Source organism: Lepisosteus oculatus, chromosome 18, assembly GCF_040954835.1.
Source record: "Lepisosteus oculatus isolate fLepOcu1 chromosome 18, fLepOcu1.hap2, whole genome shotgun sequence".
NCBI classification, from domain to species: domain Eukaryota; kingdom Metazoa; phylum Chordata; class Actinopteri; order Semionotiformes; family Lepisosteidae; genus Lepisosteus; species Lepisosteus oculatus.
This window is the reverse complement of record NC_090713.1, coordinates 5277454-5302445: the sequence shown is the minus strand read 5'-3', so window position 1 is coordinate 5302445 and position 24992 is coordinate 5277454. Positions and strand designations below refer to the sequence as shown.

The window sequence follows — 24992 nt, the reverse complement described above, 5'->3', positions numbered from 1 at the left end:
ATAACGAAGTTAACACAGGTAATCTGAATTATGAGAAATATTAAACACAAATATGAAAGGAGAAAGGTGACCAAGCCCATACAGTACTTTGAAACATGTGTTGTATTAAAGTTAATAACTCAGTTCTTTAAATAAAGTCTGTGTTCCTGGATGGAAATTCTTTCATTTAGTTGTTGCCAAAATAATTGTCAAATTACAGGACAATTATAACTGGTTCACTTACTACTAATTCTATTTCTACTGTCTATAATAATTACTATAGATTTAAATTAATGAATACACAGCTTTGATCCATAATTGTGATTTATTGTTTTTTAACTTCTGTCGTTAATTTTCAGTAACAAAGTCTTCATCACCATAATAATGTGTTTGTAATAATTTCTTCAATTTGAGTAAAATATTTTACTTTGAAACTTTGTAACTGTGTTAGATGTTTTTGAACTGTGTGTTTGGTTCAAAAATAACGTGGCCAGATGGCAGCTCGACACTAAATTTACAAAAACAAACGGTAATATTTTTTGTTTATGTTTTTGTACATGTATTTCACTCTGCGAAAACCACAGCGCAATCTCAAGACGATTACCCCCACTCGATAACGAAGATGAAAAACACAATCTAAGCACAAAGCTGCAGAGGGAAGTAGAAAAGGTCAGTGTGGTGTCCGTGCCTGCACAGTCTGCGAGAGCTCTGCACCTCCCTCACAGCTGTCCTGCGGGTGAAGACATGCGAGCTGCCGCTCTCCTCCTGTCTCTCTGTCTCCCCGGTAAGAGCACCTACAGTACTTCTCTGTGTAGCTCGTGTTGCAAAAGAATAAATCCATTCACAAAAATTCGTAACTTTGAATGCCAATTAATATATTTCTATGTCAATGACAAAGTTTTCATTCGAAGATATTTCTTCAGAATACTAGACAGCGTATACTACATCTTGGTACAATTGAATGAGCAGATTTCTTCGTAATGAAACGTAAAAAGTGCATTCAGTATTATCTTAATTAGGATAAATTATATTCGTCATAAATTGTGGGCGTACAATTTAAAAATGTATCTAGATTTTTTTTTGCAATTTAAAAAATCCCAATTTTCTGATGCATTTGTCTTTATACAAATACATTAAAAAGAATATCCCAAGGGAAAAAAAGTTGAATTATCATTAATTAAAGAAATTATTGGTTTTATTATTAATGAGTATTATTTTAAAAACCTTGTAAAAATCTACATCCCCCTTTAACCTTGCCCTGTCGACTTATTACAAAGCTTTATGTGCATTATAATTAATTCCGAAGGTCAAAAGCTCCGAATTTTGTTGGTGATTAATGAACCAATAATTTAAATTGTTTTAAATTCAGAAACAGTGCACTTAGACTTTGTTAAACAATAATGTCGTTTTCTACTATCTAATTGGTTTTTCAGGATCTGAGTTAAAGCGTTTTCTTCGGTCCAATTTTCGACCGAGGGAGACGTGCTAGGCAACTACTACAGTAGTTACTACTAAAGTCTTACACTGTCTACTTATAAACAATTTTAATTCCTGTATTCTAACTGACAAGTCACTGAGTCACAAAGCACTTTTCCAACATCCACCGTAAAATTTAACTTATTTATTTCAGATTTTGTCGTGTTTCCCTCTTTATCCCTGATACAGTGATTAATTTATACTGTGCTTTATTTTATTTGGGTTAGATTGTCGTAGAACATTTCGCGCAGTAGTTTATCAGCGCTAGCGAGGTTTAAAATCAACGGCTTTAATTAAGATGTTTTTTTTTGTTTTAAAATAAAAAACAATAGTTTTCATCATGCCACCATCCCCTTTTTTATTCGAATAAAAAAATATTATACTTCACAATTTTCGTCACTGTTTTTCGTCATTTGAGATATAAAAATTTTCCATAATTCTTTGAAACCTAATGCTACAGACCCCAAACTGTAACATGACAAATTGAATTGCAATTGTTAATCGTGAATTTTAACTGTAAGTATACGGTAAGTCAAGTATAGATAGTATAGTACTGTTCTTTCCCAGTGCATAAGTGGGCTAAACAGATAGAACCTGCAAGTGACAGTAAATCTTCGAAAAGAATAATTAAAGTCTAACAAAACTGACATGTTTATTTGTCCTTTTTGAACGGAAAGATATTCTTTTTATATCAGGAATGTACGCTACTTGTAGGAGTATTACTGTGCGGGCTGCAAAGGATCAGGCGTAGTTTCTTCGCTGAAAATAATAAGGAAGAAAATAGAGAACCATTCGACCATTCGGCGTTTTTTGTATTTATTAACAAATACTTGCATTATTAGTTATAAGAATAAGGCTTCTGACCTGAAGATGTCTCATTAGTCTAAACGTCGTGTTCTGATTTTTTTCTTTTGGGCTTTCAGAGTGGAATTTACAGTACGTTTACTTTTTACAGTACAATTATGATTTTAGATTTTAGAGATCTAGAGTGAGGTATTTTACTAAGGCTGTTTTATTGTTTTAAAATAGATAAACGATCCAGTATAACATCCTAAGCATTAGGAAACATGCTGAATATTACTGTTCTTCTCTACCAGTTTTAATTCCTGTTTTCTTTGCTTGGCATAATACGGAGGATCTTCGCGAGAGCTACTTTATACAAAATCATCTGAAGTGAGGAACCGACTAATTATTCATAGCCGATAATAAATGCGTCAAAGCAAACTTGTGATATTGTTTTGATTCCCTGTACAAAGGTTTTAAATTGGCTGTTTTTATTTTAATTTAAATGGTCATTATTGTTAGTATTCTTGAGTTCTTGCAAGCCTGGAATAAAAGTCCCGAAAAGTCCCTGTACTTGAGTGCTGGCAGAATCCCATACCTGTCACTTACTGTATCTGTCAGACAAACTGCCAAAACACCTGTTAATAAAGTTAATTATTACTATAAATACAGTTGAACTTAAGTACTGTTAATTTTTAAGAGCTTTTGTTTGTCCGGTTTAATTAAAAGTCAGTTCTTGTTGAACTAAATTGAACTTTCTAAAAAATAAGTTGTGGCTAGATCTGGAGTTAAGAATTACTGAAAATCTGCGTTAAGGGAGGTTTTGTCTAGTCAAAACACTAGAATTTATTCCGGGGTAGCCTGTCAGTTTAGGAATGTGCTGTATACTGAATACACGTTTCAGTTTATTTCTTTAAAAAGGCAGACGTTAAATAATTGTATTTAATGGTAGGCTAGAGGAACGTTCGTTTTAAATAATTTATGATTTTCATATAATACTCATATTTAATTTATTTGTAATGATGAGGATGAGAGGGTATTGAAAGTGTTGGTGATGGTGAACACATTTTTCACTAAAAAGAATTATAACATCAAAGTTTTTGTTGGTGTTTCTTGCAAGTGTTCAGTACGTCTAGCGCAGCAGGTGAAGATTCACTCGTGGCACCTGCATGTAGACCATAATCATAACGGTCACCCTCAGTGTTCATGAAGTTTGTGACATAAATGTAATAGTGTCAGAACTTTCCTGCTATTTATCACATCATGCTTTGTGATTTATCTTTTCTGTTTCTGTTAAATGTTTGATATTTTGTATATAGAGTTTTTTCTAAATTTATCTAGACATCCTATTTGTTGTACATTGTTTTCTTTAAATTAAAACCTAGATTTGGTAAGTTTTTAGAGCTACTTCTCGTCCTTGGATCATTAAATGGGTAATGTTGACAGCCAAATCACTGAATTATTATATACCTGTAGAAACTATCTATGATTTACAGTATGCAATCAGGACAGCAATCGCATCAGTGTTTTTGTATCACAAAGTGACAAAAGTGACAAAAATTGGACTGCAGTAATGGCTTGGAGGCTATATTTTCTTAAGCTTTGCACATACTGTATTGAGCTGGTCTGTGGGAACACAAGTGAATCTGGGGGATTTAACAGGTAGAAGGATGCAAGCACCTTTAAAGTTGCCAGGTGGTGTAGTCAGCTACAGCTTCTGGAAGTTCTCACCATTGTGACTTCTGTCGTTTTTGGTGTACCAATAGCACAATCTTCCACACACAGCAACTGCAATCACTGACCAGCAGGTGGGTTTAGGAAAAGAGAGAAGAACTAAGGGCACCACAGCAACAGTGTGGCAATGGCTTATAGGAGTACTGAAGGAGAGAAGCATGGTGTCGAGGATGTCTGAAAAAGAGGACAAACCGTGGAGAGGCAGGAGAGCGGAAAAAGACCCATATGCGTAGTGCCGGAACAGGGAAATGGCCCGGGCTCAGCAGTTCAGGAGTAGTATAGAAACCTATGCCCTCAGGCAGCGGACATGGGGCAACCTGGTGCTAAGCGAGTCTCAGGACATCCGAACAACAATGCTGAGCCAAGCAGAATAAGAGATCCGGAAATATATAGCCCCAGAGAGAGAGACACCGGAAGGCCCAGTAAACCAGGGACAGGACAGAGCAGGAGTGCCTTCTGGCTGCAGAGGGCGTGACACATGGGGAATGGAAAACATAATTCCAGCAGGAATGTGGACACAACAACAAGACTTAATTGTAAGCACATCAGAGAAGAAATCAGAGCATAAGAGAACAGTGAGTTAGGTCGCTTCTGTACAGCATGCCAGAGTGTTAGAAATCATGTTTTGTACCTTACAATTAAAGGGCAGACCAAAGGCCATCTTGCTCCAAGAGCTTCGTTGCTCATGGTTCTCCTGAAGAACTGAATTTCCCTGCTGATTACATTTGGGCAGAAGAGTGACAGTTGAGTTTATTGTCCGAGATGTCTCTCTTTCTATTTCTATTTCATGAAGCAGGTTTAATGAATGATTTTCTCTAGTTATTTGGATAGACTTAACACAATAACTGAGTTCAGGTTAACTGTTTTTTGAAGGCAAACTCAAGTTTAGATTATCGGTTAAAGCAACTCGGGTTTAAACAATCTGGCTAACTGCGTGTTCACACCACACTTAAGACCTGTCATTCACCACAAATATAGAATTAAAATAAACCAAATGCTTGAAATATGTTCATCAGCGCTCACAAGCCTTTAACAGCTGTGTGTGGTTGCTTCCCTTGTCCAAAGCCAAATTAAATGCCTCTCAGATTAACAGTCATAATTAATAAATACAAAACACCTAAAAGATATATTATCCTGAGCTCTTACTTATCTTTTTATGAGAGGAATGACAAATAATCACTGGCACCAGCTGTAGAATAAACACTATATTTTTTATCTCAAGAGGGTTTCTATTGTAGAGATACTAGTTGGTAGTTTGATGTGGATATTCATTTGTTGTTTCACATGGCTTCAGTCTAAACACAGTACGTTGTGTCTAGTGTGTAAAGTCTTATGGGTACATGACATAAGGACACTCTCTTTCAAGAAAATTCATATTACTAGTTTGGGTAATAATGTATGAGAAAGGATTTTGTAAAACACAAATTTTGAAAGTATTATCATGTAATATTATTATTATTAATAAACTGGAGCACCCTGAGGAAACCCACATGATCCCAGGGAGAACAAAGAAACTCTGCTGTCATTCCCCCTTGGGAACTGAACCCAAGGCCCCCATACTGTAAGGCAATGATACTCAGCACTGTGCCATCACATAAGATGTTTCTAGATTTGAAAATGTTTTGAAATGTTTTAGAAATGTTGATGGACTGGACTTTTGTCATTTCAGGTACTAGCACCATGCGTACAGTAAAAGATTTCAGTGTGTTCAAAGGAGGAACTGTAACCATCCCCTGTGAGTACGATCACAAATACACATCCAACAGGAAATACTGGTGTAAAGGAGCCGAGTGGGTTTTCTGTACGATTCTAATACAAACTGGATCTCAAGTAAAAGAGGGCAACAGAATATCAATCTGTGATGATGTCAACAAGCAAGTCTTCACTGTGACTATGAGGAACCTGGAGCCGCACGACTCAGGCTGGTACTGGTGTGCTGTAGAGATAGGTGGAAAGGAGACACCTGATGACAGAGCCTATCTCTATCTTACAGTCACTGATGGTAAGTCATCTCAAACAAGAGACATGCCAAATAAAAATAATTTATAATACAGTATCTCATGTGGCTAATACGTAGACCAAATATTTTCTAATTTCATAATTTAGGGAGGTGGGAGTCCCATACAAGGACACTCTCACTATTACTGTACTGATACCGTCCCATGAAGGCTTTAATCTGCTCTCCACTGCTGGTAATCTGCTGGTATAAGGATAAAGTGGAGGAGGCAATGTGTAAGGATAGCTCACACTCTGCATGGGAGGGTATTGGGTCTATGGTGGGAATGCACAAGAACAGAGGCAGCAGTATTAACACAGGTGGTAACTTAGACGCTGACTTTGCTGATGATCTGAATCAATTTTATCTTCAGTTTGACATACATAATTTTTGGGATGAAATTAATGCGTTCAGGGGCAGGATCTCTGACTGTGCCATTAGAATTGATGGGTCTATGGTTTGTAAATGGTTCAGTCAGATTAGGAGTCTGCGTCCTGATGCAGTCGGGGGAAGTGTATCGAAAAGGTGTGTAGTGAACACTTAAACTGAACAGATATCAGTTATAAGAGATGATATTGGACAATAACACATTAATTGCTAAAGAAGATTAACATTCTATTGATTTATTGGTGATAAACACTGAATTTCCAGTACTGCTCCAGTGTATTGGTACATTTTTGTTTATTTTTATTCTGGCCATCTGGCTGGATTTATAAAATTGCAAGAGTTAACATTATGTGAACTATTTGTTTGTATTGTAAATATAAATGCAGATTATAAGACAGGATTGTACTGCAGAGTCATTAAGTCAGCAGATGCTTTTAATTGTGAATTAAGTGCCAGCAAGCATATGTACAGGTTAAAAATAGGTGAATAACCCTTTTGTTACACTAATTCATTGGATCCATAACACATCACAAATGAAACAAATAGACTACAGATTTTAGAACCATTTAGTTTATGAAAATGAAACCAAAGTCTAAATTTCAGAAATGCAAAAATAATATTTTCATAATTTCATAGTATTGGTGATCAGTCTATTTCAGAAATCCATGTGTGCACTGCAATGAAGAGTAAAGTGTCCTGTTTTGCAATTAATGTGTTATTAACAAGCCTCAATTGTTCTGTGTTAAGTTAATTTAACAATATGTTGAAGGGTACTCATGTAGCTTTCCCCTGAGTGCTTGCTTGTCAATGTTCAAGGTGTTCAAGTAGGTAGCTGCTTCAGCATGTGTATGCTGCAAGTAAAGGTTTATTACATGCTGAAAAGAGAAGAAAAGAAACAGAACATTTCGGCTGTAGTGCCTTCTCCAGGTGTGACACCCAAAGGATGTTCACTAGCGTTCTACCACTTGGGGTTTGAAGGGAGTTAATAGATCTGGACTCTTAATCAAATTATCTGGACCACAGAGTTCAGTCACCTCTTGTTTCTCTGTTGGCAGACACTGCAGGACTGACAGTGGCGAATCCCACAGTAACTGCTGAGGAAGGAAAGAGTGTCAGTGTCCAGTGTCACTACAGCGACAGGCACACAAACAGTGTGAAAATGTGGTGTAAGAGTGAATGCAGGAGCTCCTGTAAGACAGCAGATCGGACTGGTTCCTCAGTCCTGATCAGAGACTACAGAGCACACAGAGTTTTCATTGTGACTCTGGGGGGACTGCAGAGGAGGGACACAGGCTGGTACCGGTGTGTTGCAGCACAGGAATGGGTGCCTGTGTACCTGAATGTAACTGAGGGTAAGAACTATAGTGTGAGAAAACACCATTCTTATGCAATATATATGAGACCTTCGGGAAGTCACAATAAGAATGAATGCAATTCAATTATTTTTTCCCTTAGTTATCAAAATGAATGTATCACTTTCCCAATGCCTTGTTTATCAGTTTTCCCTGATGTGGACTACGCTAATGTCCAGTTCTTGGTATTATATCTGACAGCATTATATTCATGATGTGACTGAATCAGTTTGAATCATAATTTGTGATGATAGAACACATATACTGTTACATGTGTGCACAGTAAATGTTGTACAGTAAAATGCTAACACAATGTCAAGAGGTTCTCTAATTTGGATGTTTTTCTTAAATTGTTCACAAATACATTTCTTAATTTCTTTTAACAATTTGAAAGAAAAGATAAAAGAATCAGACTCAGTATATTACAATTATTAAACCCTGTGCATTGCTTATGTTCTCTCACAGCAACAGTAACATCACCAGCACCAGCACCGGTGTTATTTACATCTACAGTCCCACTCCAGTCTTCAGCTCTACCATCCGAGGCTGATGATCGTGATCAGCAGGAATCCAGCAGCTCAGAAGATGATTACAGGGATGCCAACAAATCACATATTAACCACTGGAAATCCAACAGGTGAAAAAAAAAAAAGTTTCCTGTTTTTATCTGATACTTCTTTTACATATCATACAGTATACTATTATCTTCATAATTTTGAAACTTTGAAAGTGAGATTTGTTAAATAACAAGTGAGAATTAGTATGTTGTTATTATAGATAAATATTTAAAATGAGGTAAAAAGGAAATAATATTAATGGAGATATACTCTTTATTAGTATCCTCTACCAAGAAAAGTATTTAGCTAATATACACATACTGACAGCTACTTTCTGGAGTTATTACTATGTTAAGTGTATTGCCCAAATGCAGATACCAGGGACTCAGGTCATAGGTTTAATAAGAGCACACAGACACCCTGCTATTGGTTTAAACTGTTTTTCAAGTCTCCCTAACATTGCATAATGCCTTAATTCTGACTGTGGAAAGAATGTAAGAGTACCATATTTAACACTCGTTCCCCAGAAAATAAAATAGTAGTATTTACGAAAGTTATAGGTGGGACAGATGACAATAAGGTTTTGAAGGTGAACAATGAAGATTTTTATTTTTGTGAAGTGAGGCTTAGTGATGCTGTTCCATTATTTTAAAAATAGAAAGAAAAAAACATATTTTTCATTTGGCAGATTGAGCACCTCAAGATGCTTTTACTGTAGCTCATCATTCTTTTAATTAATCTTCTGTAACGTTCTTCTTTAGACTTTTATGCTATTCAAGTAGACATTTATATTACTGTATATACAGATGCAGCCATTCAAAATGCGCGGGCGATACCGCATTATTTCGCGGTGCGCTTTACGCGGTCTACCGCGAGTTACCGTAAATTCTCCTATAATACCGCAATTAAAATAATAGTATCCGGAATTTCCGCAAGGTGGAGCTAATAAAGCTCAACCTCTCATGTTTCAGCTGTCGCCATCAAAGTCTTTAACGAAGATATTACTAATAGTATTAATAATGAATGACTTTGGACAAGCTGTAAACTCAAAGTATTGCCCTGGTCCACATTCTTTTTTTCATTGACCGTCTTTGTAAAAGTAACACCACAGCATTTCGCAATCACGCATTTGTTTTCAATCATGCAAAGTACAGAAATTTTTGAGAATCGATTCACCATGCCATTCACATGCTCATAAAAGAGATTGATTTAGGAACATAAACATATTACCGTATGCAAACTGTACTGTATACTGTATGTATTTGTATATTTAATATCTTAACTGTGCCCGTTTAAGTACTGAATATTTATATGGAATTTTACCACTGAAGGGAAATCTTAGTACCTGAGCATAAAAAGAATAGGAGCATACTGTAACGCGTGTGAAGGCCATAAACGATATTAATTTTGGAACTTAAACAAACAGTATATGGCTGGTCTCAGTACTTTAAAGAAAACATACACACCAGTATTCCATTTCTCCCTAAACATTTTAAGCATCGAAATCTTTAACTAACATGATACCGGAGTCAAAAAGCATACTTTTAGAATTTGATTAAAAGGAAATATAATATGGAATCGCGTATCTAAAGAAATTAATAATGATATAATTATATTTATGTACCGCAACACAAGAATAGTACATGCTGTACATTGTCTGTTGATAATGTTTCTGTAGTGCTTTTTCAGCACTCTTCATGTGAGCTTGCCGGTGGCACTGTGGGTTAGGTTCCTGTCTCCCAGGTCACATGGTCTGTGATTGAATCCAGCTGGAGCCATGAATTTTTTTTAACAAACATTTCTTTGAAAAAATGAAACGTTTCCCTGAGTCAGAGATTCTTATGCAATATAAAACTTCACTCGCACTAAACAAATTTATATTTCTAAATATCACAACATGATCGAATTTAAGTCATTTTAATTACAATGAATAGTCACCTAGGCGTTACAATATAAACATTTATATTGATTTAAATTGCAAAAGCTTGTTTAAATATATGTGTTTTTTGATTCACAATCAGACAAATGCAACATAAATTGATATCTTTGTCTTCAAAGTATCTTAATAAACTTTCAGCATAGCTTTCTCCTCGTTTAGATGTATTTTTCTTGGGATCTTGGGATCAAACATGGAAAGATTAGATTGTAATCGTTTTTATTTTTAAATGTATTTTTAAATACATTTTAGAAAAGTGTAATCTATACTAAAAAGCTGTACACCACCTGCTATAAAGATACATATTGTGATACTTTTGGGTTCGGATAGGACAGACACAAGAACTCAGACTTGCATAGTTAAAGCAAGTTAAAGCCATGATTTTATATATCACCTTTAAAAGTGGCATCTCAAAGCATAGTAAATACCCAACACTGATTGTACCCATCTGTCAAGAGGGGGGGAGGGCGAGCGAGAAAGCCAGGACAGTCAGGCAAATAAGATACACTCCACAGACATTCACAACAGCCACATATCATAAAACGTTTGCACATATAGTTAAGTTATTAATTGGTTTTCAAAGTGCAATGAAATACAATATTGTTGTTGTTGCTGTTATTGTTGTTTTTATCCTGTAAAGCGTTTTGAGAAGCCACCTTTAAAGGCGATATATAAAAGCACTGATTCTTATGGAATGTGTTCTGCCGGGGATTCAACAATTTTTTTTATTTTTTTTTAATCTCGTATCTAAGGAAATAGCAGTATAACCTTCTTCATGCACAAACAGTGGCATGTTACATTATTTAATTTGGGTGTCTCCTCTTGCCAGAAAGCTGTAAATTGCATTTTGAGTGCGGTTTTTGACTTTTTTTAAATTGCAACCCATAAATAAAGCTGATACTGTTTAGACTTATATTAGGATTTAGACTTATATTAGGATTATATACTTTGTGAAAAGTGATAGTCTTTTAACCTTTTCTGTGAATTCGCTTGTTATCTAACAAATGCATACTTTTAGAATTTGATTAACAGGGAATATAATATGGAATTGCGTATCTAAACAAATTAATAACGATATAATTATATTCATGTACTGTCTGGTGGAATAAACTGAAGAGGTTAGTTAATGCGACACGGAATTATTAAGAATTATCACCTCTTTTTACAATTTAGAACAAATGAGATCATTCCACTCAATCACCTGCTAATTCGTTTTACACCACTGGACGACAGGAGAATGTGACTGTACTTTATCTGTTCAGAATGTATGTTTTAATCAATACAGTAATGGATTAAAATCGCAATCGCGTGTTTAATTAAATGCCTTTTTTGATTCACAATCTGAAAAAGAAAACCGCGGTAAAGTCACCTTGAATTTTAAAAAATGATTTTGGCACGCCTGTAGCATTTTCACGAAACCTCCTAGAGTTGTGAGAACACTTGCTTTGTGTATAAAGTACATTGTGAATGTTTTCACAGTCTTCACTTTGTCGTTTTTATGCCATTTTTTTTTACCACGCATGAATATTCCTATGTCCGTATCTTTGCAAGAGATATGTGCGAATTTTAATACTAATTAAATGACCGCGGGCACTTTCCACACCCTCTACATTCTCAGAGTAGAACAGACTAACCTTCTCATGAAAGATGGTCCACCCCCGCCACCCACGGACAGGAAAAGTGCCCACAGGCACTTAAACTTAATATGGTCAGTAACAGTAAACAGTAATATGGTCAGAAGGAGCACGTACAAACGTTTCCGAAATAACCACATGTAAGACACTGATGCTGTTTAGGGAGAAAGTGGAATACTGGTGTGTATTTTTTCTTTAAACTACCAATACCAGCCATATACAGCCTGTAAAGTAGGGATTTCTATATGTCTTTATTTAGTGGTTACATTAGTGACAAAGGCTAAACTTTTAGCTTCAGTAACGCGTATGCCGTATGGCATACATGTTTGTTTTGGGTTTTGCTTGTTCACATATCTCCCCTTTTTATAAAACAACATGGTTGAAAACTGTATACACAATATATACATTTATATTGATTTAAATCGCGTTTAAATCGCCTTTATTTAAAACCCATAAATAAAGCTGATACTGCTTAGACTTTTAATTATTTAAAACTGTATTACAGCAGCACAATGCACAATGCAACGTGAATCGCTATCTTTGTCTTCTGTGTAATAATGTTCACCTCTCTGTCCAGCAAATTAACAATAGTAATAATAATGAACTTTATTGTATATGGCGCCTTTAAAGGTGGCTCTTCAAAGCGCTTTACAGGTTAAAAACAATAACAACAAAACTGTAGGGCTGGGCAAACGATTTTTTTTAAGAAATACAAAATGAGATATAATGATGTGTTCCAGCTTAGACATTAACGAAGAGCATAACACGTGGGTGGTGTAGAGGTCGGCTCTGGCTTTCCCATCTACTGTATACACTGCAAGTACAACCCCCCTCTCTGCGGAAGTGCTGGCTGTGACGAATTTAACCGGTTTCACAGGTATTTTCAAAGTAGAAGGGGGCGGGATTTCCAGCGAAAGACACCTCCCCCCCTCAAAAACCCAGTAAGTACAGTACTTACTAGTTAAGAAAGCTAGGCTCCTCAATGAAATCGCTTTAACATGCTAATGCGTTGGTGTAACAGTCCGGGCATGGCAAGCTCCTAATGTCAACCCGACTACGGCGAAAGGAACCCTTCTTTCTTTGGAAGACAATGAACATATTTTAGCCCTAAGTGAATTAATAGCAAACATGGTTTACATAAAAGACATTTTTCCAAGAAAGTTTAGCCTTTGTCACTAATGAAACCACTAAAAAAAACATAAATATAGAAATCTTAAGATTTTTAAAATACATGACTTTGCTAAAATTTATTTGAAAATTAAAACGATTCCAAACGCCAGGGGAGAGAGAGAACAGGGGAGGGATGTTGGTTTTGCATAAGCGCCCTTCGGCAAGCTTGAGTCCGTTAGCAATGTTCTTTTTAGAAACTAATATGTTCCTCCTTATCCCATGCAAATTATTCCAATTCAGTCTTTTCCTGATGGTTGAGGCATAAACAATGACATTAACTGCAGCAAAAATGACTTTTAGATTGTATTATTTTATTACTCTAAGACAGTAATATTACTGTGAGGTTCTTTTTGTCCTCTGAGTTGTCCTTTGTGAGAACCTGGAATGATGACAAGTCATGTGTAGAGTCACCATGGTCTCCCATTTCTAGACTGACAGTTGATGCCTGGAGCTCCATCTGGAGATGTTTTGTAACTCTCTCCAGGCTGATGAGCATCCGCTACTCCTTTTCTGAGATCCTCTGAAATCTCTTTCGATCATAACATGATCTTAACCTGTTACTAACCTGAAATCTGTGGGTAAAGATGGATCGTACAAAATGTACAGTTTCAAGAATATACAGTACTTCAAAGCACAACATACTGGTCACATGTACCTAATAGGTCTCTCACCAGGGTCAGCTGGCCAACCCTGTTGCAGAGCAGCACAGTCTTCAACCTTATTTAGACTGATAAATGAGCTACCATGCAGCCCACCTGCCCAGCACCTGAAACACCCCTCAGTACAGCCTAAACAGTGTTAGTTCAGGTGGGTAGCTGCATCAGCATGCGTAGGCTGCAAAGGAACAAGTAATAGGTTTGCTTTCCCACATCTGAAGAAGGCTCCACGGCCGAAACGTTGTGTTCTCTTTCTTCTTTTTTTCAGCATGGAATAAACCTATTACTTGTTCCTAAACAGTGTTATTTCACACATACCTCACTCACTGAGTACCCGAGGACTGTATACAGTACCAGCACCATCTGTTGCTAACGAGTCCATAGCTCCAGGCCAGGAAATCTATCCATCCAAACACACAGGAAACATGAACAATGCAGGTTCTCCAGGCCCTCGGCTCAGAGGTCAGGATGTCTCTGGTAAGGCCTATACCCTCATGCATCTCCGTAGCCTTGTGTAGGCTGGGCAAACGATTTTTAATTTTTTTAAAAAAGATATAAAAAATGAGATATAATGATGTGTTCCTGCTTAACTTAGACATTGCACGACTTTAAAACCTATAAAAATGGGTTTCGAGAGTTAAAAACCACTTTTTATGTGCGAAAAACGGGTGATTTTTCTTCCTCGTGATCATCCATACAAACACCACAAAACTATTCTCGATTGTATTTCTGAATGGTATGTTACACTTAGTTCACTGTTTTAATTACACCTAATTAAGAAAGTTAGGTGTTAGCATAAACTATTAGCAATCAATATTAAATTTAGCACTGTAATAAGTTGTTGCACTTTCCCCCGCATCTTGTAAAAATATATTTTCATTGTTCAAATATACATTAAATCTGACTATCATATAATAAGTTAAAACTAAACAAAACTAAAGAAGAAATAGGGTTAAATATTTTGCTACAATGTTAACTGTTTATAAATAATAAATTGTATTAACTAAAGAGTAGGATGGCACAGTTGTTAGTATGCTTTTTGTTTTGTTTCTTTTTCATAAATACAACAGTAGTACCTGATGTCTCAGCGCCTTTCAAAATTAAATTATGCATGCAAACCTGTGAACTAGAAAGATAACTAAGATATCCATCCATTTATAATGGTGGCAAAGTGGTTAGCATTGCTATCTTGGAGCACTGGGGTCCTAGATTCAATTCCTGCCATCCTGTGTGTGTGGGGTTTGCATGTTCTCTCTGGGTTACATGGTTTTTCTCCATATGTGTGATATGACTCCCTCTTGCACTCCAAAACATACTGGTAAGTTAATTGGTTTATTGGAAAACTGGCCCTGGTGTGTGTGTGTTTGTGTCTGTCTGTCCTGTGATGGACTGGCGCTATGTCCAGGGTGTATTCTGCCTTGTGTCCGTTGCTTACTGGGATAGGCTCCAAATCCTCTGTACTGGATAAAGAGATTAGAAATAGATGGAACTATACACAGTGTTAGAAACCCACTATGAAATGGCAGCATCTCACTGAGAATAAAATATTTTATAGTGCTGGCCTTATCACCTCTCTTGCACATCAGTATCCATACCTAGTTATTTAAACAAATTACCTCTAATTATAAACATCTTAATATGCTGGCTCTGTGGATCCGCATCAGCTATGTTTGCCCATTCCTTCAATTCATGTGCATCCAACACACAGTTCAATACTAGTAACTGCACAAAATCTAAAATACAATCCTCATTTCAGTATCTATGTAAACATACAGTCTGTTAACTTCATCATCTTCATCAAAAGTATGCCTAACCCCATTAGGAAGTGTTCTTGTTATCAGTGTATTCCTTAGCTTTCCCAAAATTATCTTCTTCTTACCAACATCTCTAGTCTTTTATCCTGCAATAACTCAGCCAACACTCAAATCCCCAAAAGCTGCTTGTGTTAATTTCTTTAAATCACAAATATCATGTGTAAATACTGGCCATTTAATACTCTGCATTGTGGGATAATAGTTTATTTTAAAGGGAACTAGAGAAACTAAGAACTAGAGAAATTAAGAAAGGCTTTTTTTTCCTAGAATTAATAAATGCACATCCTGTTCACTGGGGAAATTAAATCCACACTGAGCAATCTTCAATATGTTCAGAATATGACAGCGAGAATCCTATCAGGGATGCATTACACCTGTTTTCAAGTCCTTGCACTGGTTACCTATCAGGTTTCGAGTCAACTTCAAATTCCTCATCCTCATTCTGTACCTACAGTATATGGCTTATTATCTGTCTACTCCCCCACCTTTGTCCGTCTGACTCTGGTCTTCTAGCTGTCCTCAAGAACATCTACATTCTGTGGGTGACAGGGTCTTCTCTAGCTGCACCCCAGAGCTCTCAATTTGTATTCCCAGTGATATCAGTCACGTACCCTGAGTGCATTTAAATCTAACCTCAGAACCTTTCTTTTCAGAAGACTTAGTGTCTGTATCTGCTTCATTTTCTAATTTTGGTAGTACCTCTAACTGCTTGTCTTTCTTATATGTATTTACTTTGTAATCTGTGGTCCTTTTATCTGTTTTTACATCTACTGTATTGCTTTGAGATGCCACCTTTAATGGTAATATATAAAATAAAGTTTTTTATTATTGTTATAGGGAAACATGATCAGATTTTCCCTGGTTCAGAAAAAAAAGATCTAAAGTATACTAGTTTGTCACTCTTCTCATTCCCTTTGCTAAATGACTTTTCATACTAATCTGATCAATCTAACTGCCAGTTTTCTGTGCTTTCTCCATCCTGCTAGATTTGCAATTATTCTGAAAATTTTCATCTTGAAATAACTCATTTCTAAATACCCTTTTCACTGTTAACATCTTGCAGCAACTCTGCGATAAAATATACACTTAGCTCAACCTGACAGTTCATCCTGCTACCAACATTAAATAAAACAAATCTTAAGATTTCTATATTTATGTCTTTATTTAGTGGTTTCATTAGTGACAAAGGCTAAACTTTCTTGGAAAAATGTCTTTTATGTGTTGCGGAAAAAACTGACTTGCTTTAACAAAATATGTTTACAAGTCCTTTCACCTGGCAGTTTACCTAAATGCCCAACTATCTGAGAAGCCCTCCATGAAACCATAGTTGCTATTAATTCATTTAGGGCTCACTGACAGAATTGCTGTTTTTTATGCATGTTAATTTCTGATTCCTCACTCTGTTTCATGTTTATAGATAAGACTATTGATCGCGAAGGGAAATTGATGTACATGTTTACATGTTCTTTTGTAACATACACCTTTTTGTGATTTTTTTGTATATCTAAGCAAGTGTTCCTGCATCCCTCTTCTGCACTATAGGCATGGCTTTTATTCAGTTTGCTCCATTTCTAAAACTTTTTGCTCATGTGCATTTTTGTATTTTTTTACACCTCTAGCACTTTAACGTCCTGAATTTTCATTTGCCTTAATTTGTAGAATGAATTTGAGTTTTAGCCTTAAAAATCTTAAGTTTTCACTATCTTTTGTTTCTTGTCCTACAACTGTTATTATTGATCACCATGACTTCATTCAGCCTTTCCTGAACGTCTTTGACAGGCAGAGAGAGTGCTCTGGTGCGATCTTTTGCAGCTGACATTTCACTGTTTTAAACGAACAAGAAATTCGATTGCTCATAAATCACTTATTCTATATAAATACAGCGTAATTGCCCTCCGAAAATCCTCTTTTTCTTGTTCGTTTTAGAGACCTTGATCGAAACTGATTTTAGATCTCAGAAAGGATTTATTTTCTCTGTATTTCCTACATTGCTTTGTCGAGATTTTAACTTTATATTTAGGCTCAGATTTCAACTATAAATCGTACACTAATTAATAGCAGTGAATACTGATGTTTTGCTCCCTCTTACCACAAAAATATATATGTTTTATAGCTGGGATGAACTTTATTTCGTACGCGTAGCTACTGCGATTTGGACACGAAGCGGTTAAAGATGGCGGCAAATCAGGCACCCAGAGAGGGGGGGGGGCGTCTTCTCGCCTCCATAACTAAAATGCCAAATAGGAGTGGCTTAAGCGACATACACAGTCGTGCAACTGACAGTTTGAGGTAGCCTATCGTGTAAATTTCGCTTTGTTGCTGATGGGTTAAGCTTTCGAAACTCTGCCCCAAAGTCATGTGACTGATTTTTCGCCCTGTTTCGTTAGTTAAACGCAATGATCACAAGCACCACCATGGTTACTGGGATGTGTAGTTTTTAATTCCGTTTGAATTATAACTGTACGTACTGTCTTCATATTTGGCCGGGGCTTTAAAGAGAAGGCGCGCCAAAAAATTTTGGTGCCGTCGTCTCCGCTTTAAAGGTACCCCCGTGCTGGAAGAATTTGACCTCGGAACGTTTGCCCAGCGTACAACTTGTAGTAAGCAGGCCTTCGGACATCCATGTTCCAATGCTGTGCCCTGAGCACGGGATCCCCTAAGCTTACATACAGAAGTCCTAACAATACACACTAGGAGCTAATACAGCCATCAGACTAATAGACCTTAGGAAATGTTAGAGCGCCCTCTAAGGGAGAGATGCCAACCCTGACAACATCTTAACAAAGGAATACGTAGAGGTGATTTTCAGGCATGTGTGTCCAAAGAAACCGAATCTGGATCATGTCTGAAAACATCAAATCTGTTACTGAACAAAACTGACAGGTTCCAACTGTTCATATTTTCCATCCATAAAGACGAGTAGAATCCCTGTGAATGGATGAAGGATCAAGGATGGATCTCTCTAAGATGATAGTTTCCCTTTCCTGGCCAGGATTTCAAGATATTACTGATAATATACTGATAATATAACACAAGTATATTAATAATATTAAATATTAGATATTAATGACGTACTGTAATATTAATATTATACTTTTGTATGCAGCTTTTCACAGGGTTTCAAGTGCTTCAACAACTCTTATTTCAGAATGATATCAGAAGTCAATATTATAAACATCTTCCTCTTGCTCTTAATGATCATCTTGTTCCTTCTAGTCTTCTCCATTCATTTAAAGATTTCAGATTTTCACGCTTAGGAATTTGTGCACTTGATTCTGGCCTCGTATCTGACTTTTTGTGCCCATTTTCACAAGCTCTACCTACTTTCAGTTTGATATTGACCTTTACTTGTTCTTTTGCATGCTGATGAAGTTCCACACCATAACATTTTCATTTCTTTAAGACTGAACAACGACTTCTGAGATTATTTCCTTGGTACTGAATATTTAATGCGATTCCAACAGACACATACTGAATCCATTACTGATCACGCTTGGACTTCTTATCCTGCTTGTAATTGGAGTCATAGTCACCGGGATGACCTGGAACAAATGCAGTAAGTTTCTACTGATATTAATAGTTATGTTTGGGTATATATTATTTAAATACACTGTACCATCTGTTGAGTGGAATGCACATATGTTTACACATCAGGGATGCTTTTTATTGCAAATTGACTTACATTTGCAAATATTTATTCAGTTATATTTGGGTAGATATCAATTCATTATATTTGAGTACTGTACATATTAATTAAATATATTATATCATCTGTTGAGTGGAATGCGTGTATTTTTCCACATCTGGTAATATTTTTTTTTATTAAGTTGATGCTTTCATTCAAGTTTACTTATGTTTGCAAGTATTTATCCAGTACTGTTATTGAATCCATCTGAATGAATCTCTGCTGCTCCAGGGTACAGCAGCACAACTACCTGATACACTTGATTTGAACTCAGAACTTTCCACAGCCCTGGCCAGTACACTACACTGCTGAATCTCATTGCTTCTGCTTTTGTTTGCTCTTACATTAACAACTGCAGAAACTACCGTTTGCTCACTATGAATTCAGCTTTCTTTGTGTCATTGCAGTTTATGAAATTGCAACATGCTCAGTGCATTGCAGTGCTGCCCAATGCACTATACAATCCTTGATTTAAGTTTAACTACATATTCCTTTTAACTGCTTCCACACATTTCTAAACAATGTTAATGATGTGTCAACATAAACACCAAAGTCTCTAATAAGTAACTTCTTCAAGCTCACTGTTCATGTTAATTGCACACTGTACCTCATTACTTCTAATACTGGGTATCTGAGATCTAAGAGTTTCACTGTCTGTAAAAGTTACTGATGTGATTTTGCTCTTGTGTCTTTGTGCTACTGTGAAGCTTTAGCGTTGTCTCTTCCCAGTCAGTCTCTCCTGCACTAGAGTGTCACGGTTTTTTGGTCTACAGGGAGTAGTGCAAGTTGCTCTATATACACTGGTGGAGTAGCTGTGCTACAGTAGATTCAAACAGTGATGTAAAAGAGATTACTCAACCCACCTGCTGTGGCTCATATGATCATATTTTCAGTAGCTATTTGATATACTGTAAGCAACTCATGTGTCCAATTCTGGAAGAAAGCCGGGATATTATTCTTTATGGCATGGCAATAAATGCTTTTTCAAAGCCCCCACAGCCTTAGATAGTGTCCCGGTATTTTTGGTATACTGTACATTTGTCCTTTTTTCTGTTTTGATTGAACACAGGACTGCCAAATCCTTGGGTATGTCTAAGTCTCTCTATTATGTTTTTGTCACTGTTTCTATGGTGTCAGTACCTAAATCACTGACAAAGATCAGGAAGAGCAACATGGATGCCTGTCAGCCACCTTTGCTAACATCAGCCCTGCCTGTTACCAAGTTCTCAAAATAATGTGCAAACATTACTATGAACTCCTGTGACTTTTTATTTGAGCATATTGAGAAGTAACATCTGTATGTATTTGAGTTAACAGAGTACTGAACAAGGAATCAAATGTAAAAATAAACACAGAAACTCAAAACACACACATTGCATCAGTTAGAGACCACCAGCCAGTGTTTCCCAGTGGGGTTCAGGTACCAGCCTGAATTACTCCTATGTCCTGGCTGATCTGTATCCCTGCCTGTCTGGATTTTCCTAGTTGCCTATTTCCCTGATTTGGCTGTCCCGACCCCCTGGACTCCTATCAGGGAATCCATCATTTGCTCTAGTCTCCTCCACTGGACCAGCCTACTGAGTCCTGCAGACTGTGGGTTTGATGTGGCTGCTGCACGCTGTCAGCGCTCACACTCCTGTTCCCCTGGTGCTCACGTCACACTGGATTCATCCCACAGAGGGTGTGGCACTTCTGATCCCCCTGGTGTGTGAGCTGGCAGTGAGATCTGCTGCTGTGTTAGACTCACAGTCCTACTGTGGTGCTCATAACAGCCTGGGGTCTGGCAGCTCAGTCCCATGCTCTGGAGTTCAATGGAGCTACCAGCCCTGGTGGTCCTCCCTGTTCTCACCCACCTCCAGTCCAGCCTGTACCCATCCCTGTGTCCAGCACTCTGTCCAGGCTCCACTCCTGCTCTGTGTCTATCCCTGTGTCCAGTTTTCTCAGCCACCTCCACTCCTGACCTGTGTCCAGCTATATGTCTAGCCTGTACACCAGCCCTTTTTCCAGGATCCACTCCAGCCCTGTGTCCAGCTTCCACTCCAACCCTGTGTCCAGCCCTGTGTCCAGCCTTATCTCCATCCTACTCGCCCACCTGCACCCTGTCTTCAGCTCTGTGTCCAGCCTGCAGTCCAGGTATGTTCCCTGCCAGCCTGCTCCTCACCCTTTGGACTCAGCCTGTCGGCTTCTCTACCTTCCTCTTGGACACCCCATTCAGCCCTGTTGCTGGCATGCCCCCTGGCAGATTACCCTGATGATGTGAGCCCTGTCCTGCCCGGCTCTAGTGCAGACTGACCAGCCCTGCCCCGTCTCTGATTCTCCTCCTGTATCCATCCCTGTGAATCAGAGTCCATGCTGGAGTGCACTGGCCACTACCCTGGGTCTGTAACGCCTCCTTTCCCACGTGCATCATCCTGGGTGACACAGCATAACACAGATACTTTTATTAACAGGTTAAATACTTGTAAAGATTTGCAAATTCTGCATCCAGTTATTTTAGAGACATCTACAGATAACTGGAATTACTGCTGATGCTACTCAACATAAAATGACTTTTTAATATATTTAAGCTAAAAGGAATCAGAAGAAAAGGGATGCTGATGGGGGACAAAATGACATGACAGTAAGTTCTCATTTTATATGTTTACTTCTTGATGGGATTCTCTTATCTTTAAAGGGCTTCTTCCCCTCTCTTTTCTTTTAGATTGAAGATATTTTTATAATATTTCCTTATTGAATACATTTTACTTCTACAGTTTCAATTATTTGTATCTTTATGTTTTATGCTTTTTTCTAAATCCTATTGTATGTGCAAGTTTCAAGTGTTTTGGGTTATATCAGTGTAAAAATGATTGTGTAAATAAATGATGATGATGATTATTCTGCAGCTCTGCACAGACCTGGAGAATGATATGACATATTCCTCAGTTAAGTTTCTGGAGAGAGCACAACGGCAGGAAGAAGTAAGCTCTTAGTTTTGTTGCCTTATTTTAATTTATTGATTACATAGCAATTTCTAATATGACTAACCATTGATCAAATACACACAGTTTTTTTAAACAAAATATTGTGTCTGTTACACTTTAATTTCCCAGCCACTGTCATCACTGTCCATCAGAGACTGTATTCCTCCAGATTTTGAATCCCACCAACCTTTTCTATAGAACAGAGCTACTAACAAGCATCAGCAACAAAATAAACTTTACTCTTTTCTTCCTTAATCAGCTAAAAAAAGGTTGTTTATCAGATTGTCCGAGATGATGCATGGAACACATGGAACCAAAGTTTAAAACACTTCTGTGCCCCTTCCTGTAATAATAATATATAAAAATAATTACGCTAATAGAGCACTTTTCTGGACACTCCACTCAAAGCAGTTTACAGGTCATGGGGATCCCCTCCACCACCAACAATGTGCAGCCCCACCTGAATGATGCAACGGCAGCCATAGTGTGTCAGTACACTCACCTCACACCAGCTATCAGAGGGGAGGAGAGCAGAGTGATGAAGCCAGGTCATAGATGGGGGTTATTAGGAGGCCATGATTGGTAAAGGCCAATGGGAAATTACAGTGCAACAAGTTCAAAATGAACAAAATACTAAAGACTTTTTCCGTGAACAAAGATGCTGTTTCTTAAGTTTGATCCACTGATCAAATTCAAAATTCAAATTCAAAATGTATTTCTCAGTTGCTGTTAGAATGCAAACTTCCAGGTCACACTTCCTTCTTAGAGAATGTGAAACTTAGAGAATTGTGGGAGCAACAGTGCTGTGTTCAGCAAAAGCTAATAACATTTCTACTTTTCTATCATAGGTAATAGTGACACCCCCTTTCTTTACATATTTTTTTTTTTTTATTTCATGAAACCTGACATTAGCCAAACACTATTTGGCCTATATACACTGTTTAAATGACATTAAAAATAGATGCAACAAAAAACTTAAGAGCTGATCTATAACAAACCAGTGTTATGTTGATAGGTTCTCTGTAAAAACTCTACAAATGTGTTAAACTGTGTTTGGCTAATGATAGTCCTGGAATAAGTCTAAAATCTCAGCTGAGGAATCTTGGAATTATTCTGACCCAGACCTTGCATTTGATGCTCTTGATGGCAGTGTTGAAAAGATGCTTTCATCAGTGTATCATTGTGTATACTACACTTGTACACTTCTCCAAACTGGATACTGAAAAACTAACTTGATTATTGTAATTCACTTCTTTCTGGTGCTTGTGAACACGCTAGCAAATTGCAGAACTGAGCTGTTTGGATTCAAACTAAAACTAAAATACATGAGTATACTGTATATAATCTTAAACTGGCTCATAGGAGATTACTCAATAAGATTGAGAATACTGCTGCTCGCCTTTAAAAAATTGAGCTCCTGATTATATCAATTAACTATGTGGCACAGTGGAACAGAATTTTTCTTCTCTAAAAGCCTCACCCTTAGTTAGTGCTCAGAGCGCTTCTAAATATAAACGCTCTTACCTGCTTCTTTTCTTTCTCGCTCTGACAATATTCTCTTTATTTTTCTCTTGGCTTTACAGAGCGCGTTATTTTTCTTTTCTTTCACCTCCCACGCTGATTTCTCGCTAAAAAGTAACTGATTTCTCTGTCTGCTACAGATAGACAGTGACACAAACTGGTGTTTTCTGTGAAATCTCAGTTTAGTCTTTTCCTTGCCTATACAGTATGTTTTGGAGGATATATAAAAAGGAAGCTTTTGACCAGCACCCCTTCTAAGCAGAAAATCTTTTCTCTGTTGCAGATCATCCATGATGCTGACCCACATGTGACTTACAGCACCCTGTCATACCAGAAGAAACCAGCTTCACAGAGAAAACCTGCAGCTCTTTGTCAGCCTGAGTTTTTGGGCTTTGACAATTCTCTGTACTCATTATAATGAATAGACACTCCTTACAATAAATAGATAGAGGACTGTGTCCACAGGAGACAACTGACTTCACTGGATTAAAATATTAGTCTTTCTTACTGCAGAAGCTTAATAATAATCAAACATATATTTCCCAGCTATAGCAAGTGCTAGTAGACTGTTAAACTACAGCAAAACACATGGATCAAGATAGAATAAATGTAATAAAGATTACAGTTATGCATACAAAAAGGATTATTTTCATATCAGCAAAAGTTAAATTGTAGTGTAAGATATTGGAGATCACTTGCATTGTTATTGTTAGTAATAAAACGTGTAGGGTTAAAAGTGAATATACACATTTAGCTGACTCGATCTATGATGCCTAAATCATTTTAAGAGATTGTAAATGAAAAGTATATTCTATCTTCTGAAATGGTATATTTTAAATAAAAATGATCAGCAAACTGTTTTGGTGATCTCTACACTTCATTTTGCCCTGGAAAGAAGATTTATTGCTATCGTTATTTTATTGGATGTAATTTAATCCTACTTAATGAAACTGAAAATCCAGATTTTGTCAACAAAAAATATACGATATTATTTACTAACATTCAGTATACACTAAAGTTATCAGGTTGACTGAATAATCTTGTTTTCTGAAACAGCCCCCAGTATGAGGTTTCATTCCACTGCTAATTTCTTAATTTATTTAATTACAAAGAAGACAGGCATGAAAATAGACTGACTATGCTTATCTTGCTCTGTCACAACACACAGGACCAAGCCTGTGTTTCCAGTACTGACTGGCTAGAAGTGTTGTTGAACCCAGGAAGACAATTTGCAAAGAAGAGACAGTTTGCATTGGCAGCACATGCTTCAGTGCTCTGGGACTGTTTATAGCCCTGTGAGTTTAACACTTCATGACTGAGAGCTGCCCTTCATGGCAACAGAGCCCACA

The 24992-nt window shown here is 37.1% G+C and overlaps 1 protein-coding gene across 2 annotated transcripts; it reads left to right on the top strand.

Moving 5' to 3' along the window:
* Positions 1 to 592: 592 nt before the first annotated feature.
* Positions 593 to 24503, top strand: LOC107075981 (polymeric immunoglobulin receptor-like). Of its 2 annotated transcripts, XM_069180589.1 has the most exons (9): positions 593 to 763; positions 5642 to 5974; positions 7411 to 7707; positions 8173 to 8344; positions 18939 to 19030; positions 21167 to 21292; positions 21727 to 21779; positions 22045 to 22119; positions 23927 to 24503. In XM_069180589.1, the coding sequence occupies exons 1-9, from the start codon at positions 724 to 726 to the stop codon at positions 24059 to 24061; spliced, it is 1323 nt and encodes a 440-aa protein (XP_069036690.1). In that variant the 5' UTR covers positions 593 to 723; the 3' UTR covers positions 24062 to 24503. The 2 variants fall into 2 exon arrangements, with proteins under 2 accessions (XP_069036690.1, XP_069036691.1); XM_069180590.1 differs by lacking the exon at positions 21167 to 21292.
* Positions 24504 to 24992: the final 489 nt, after the last annotated feature.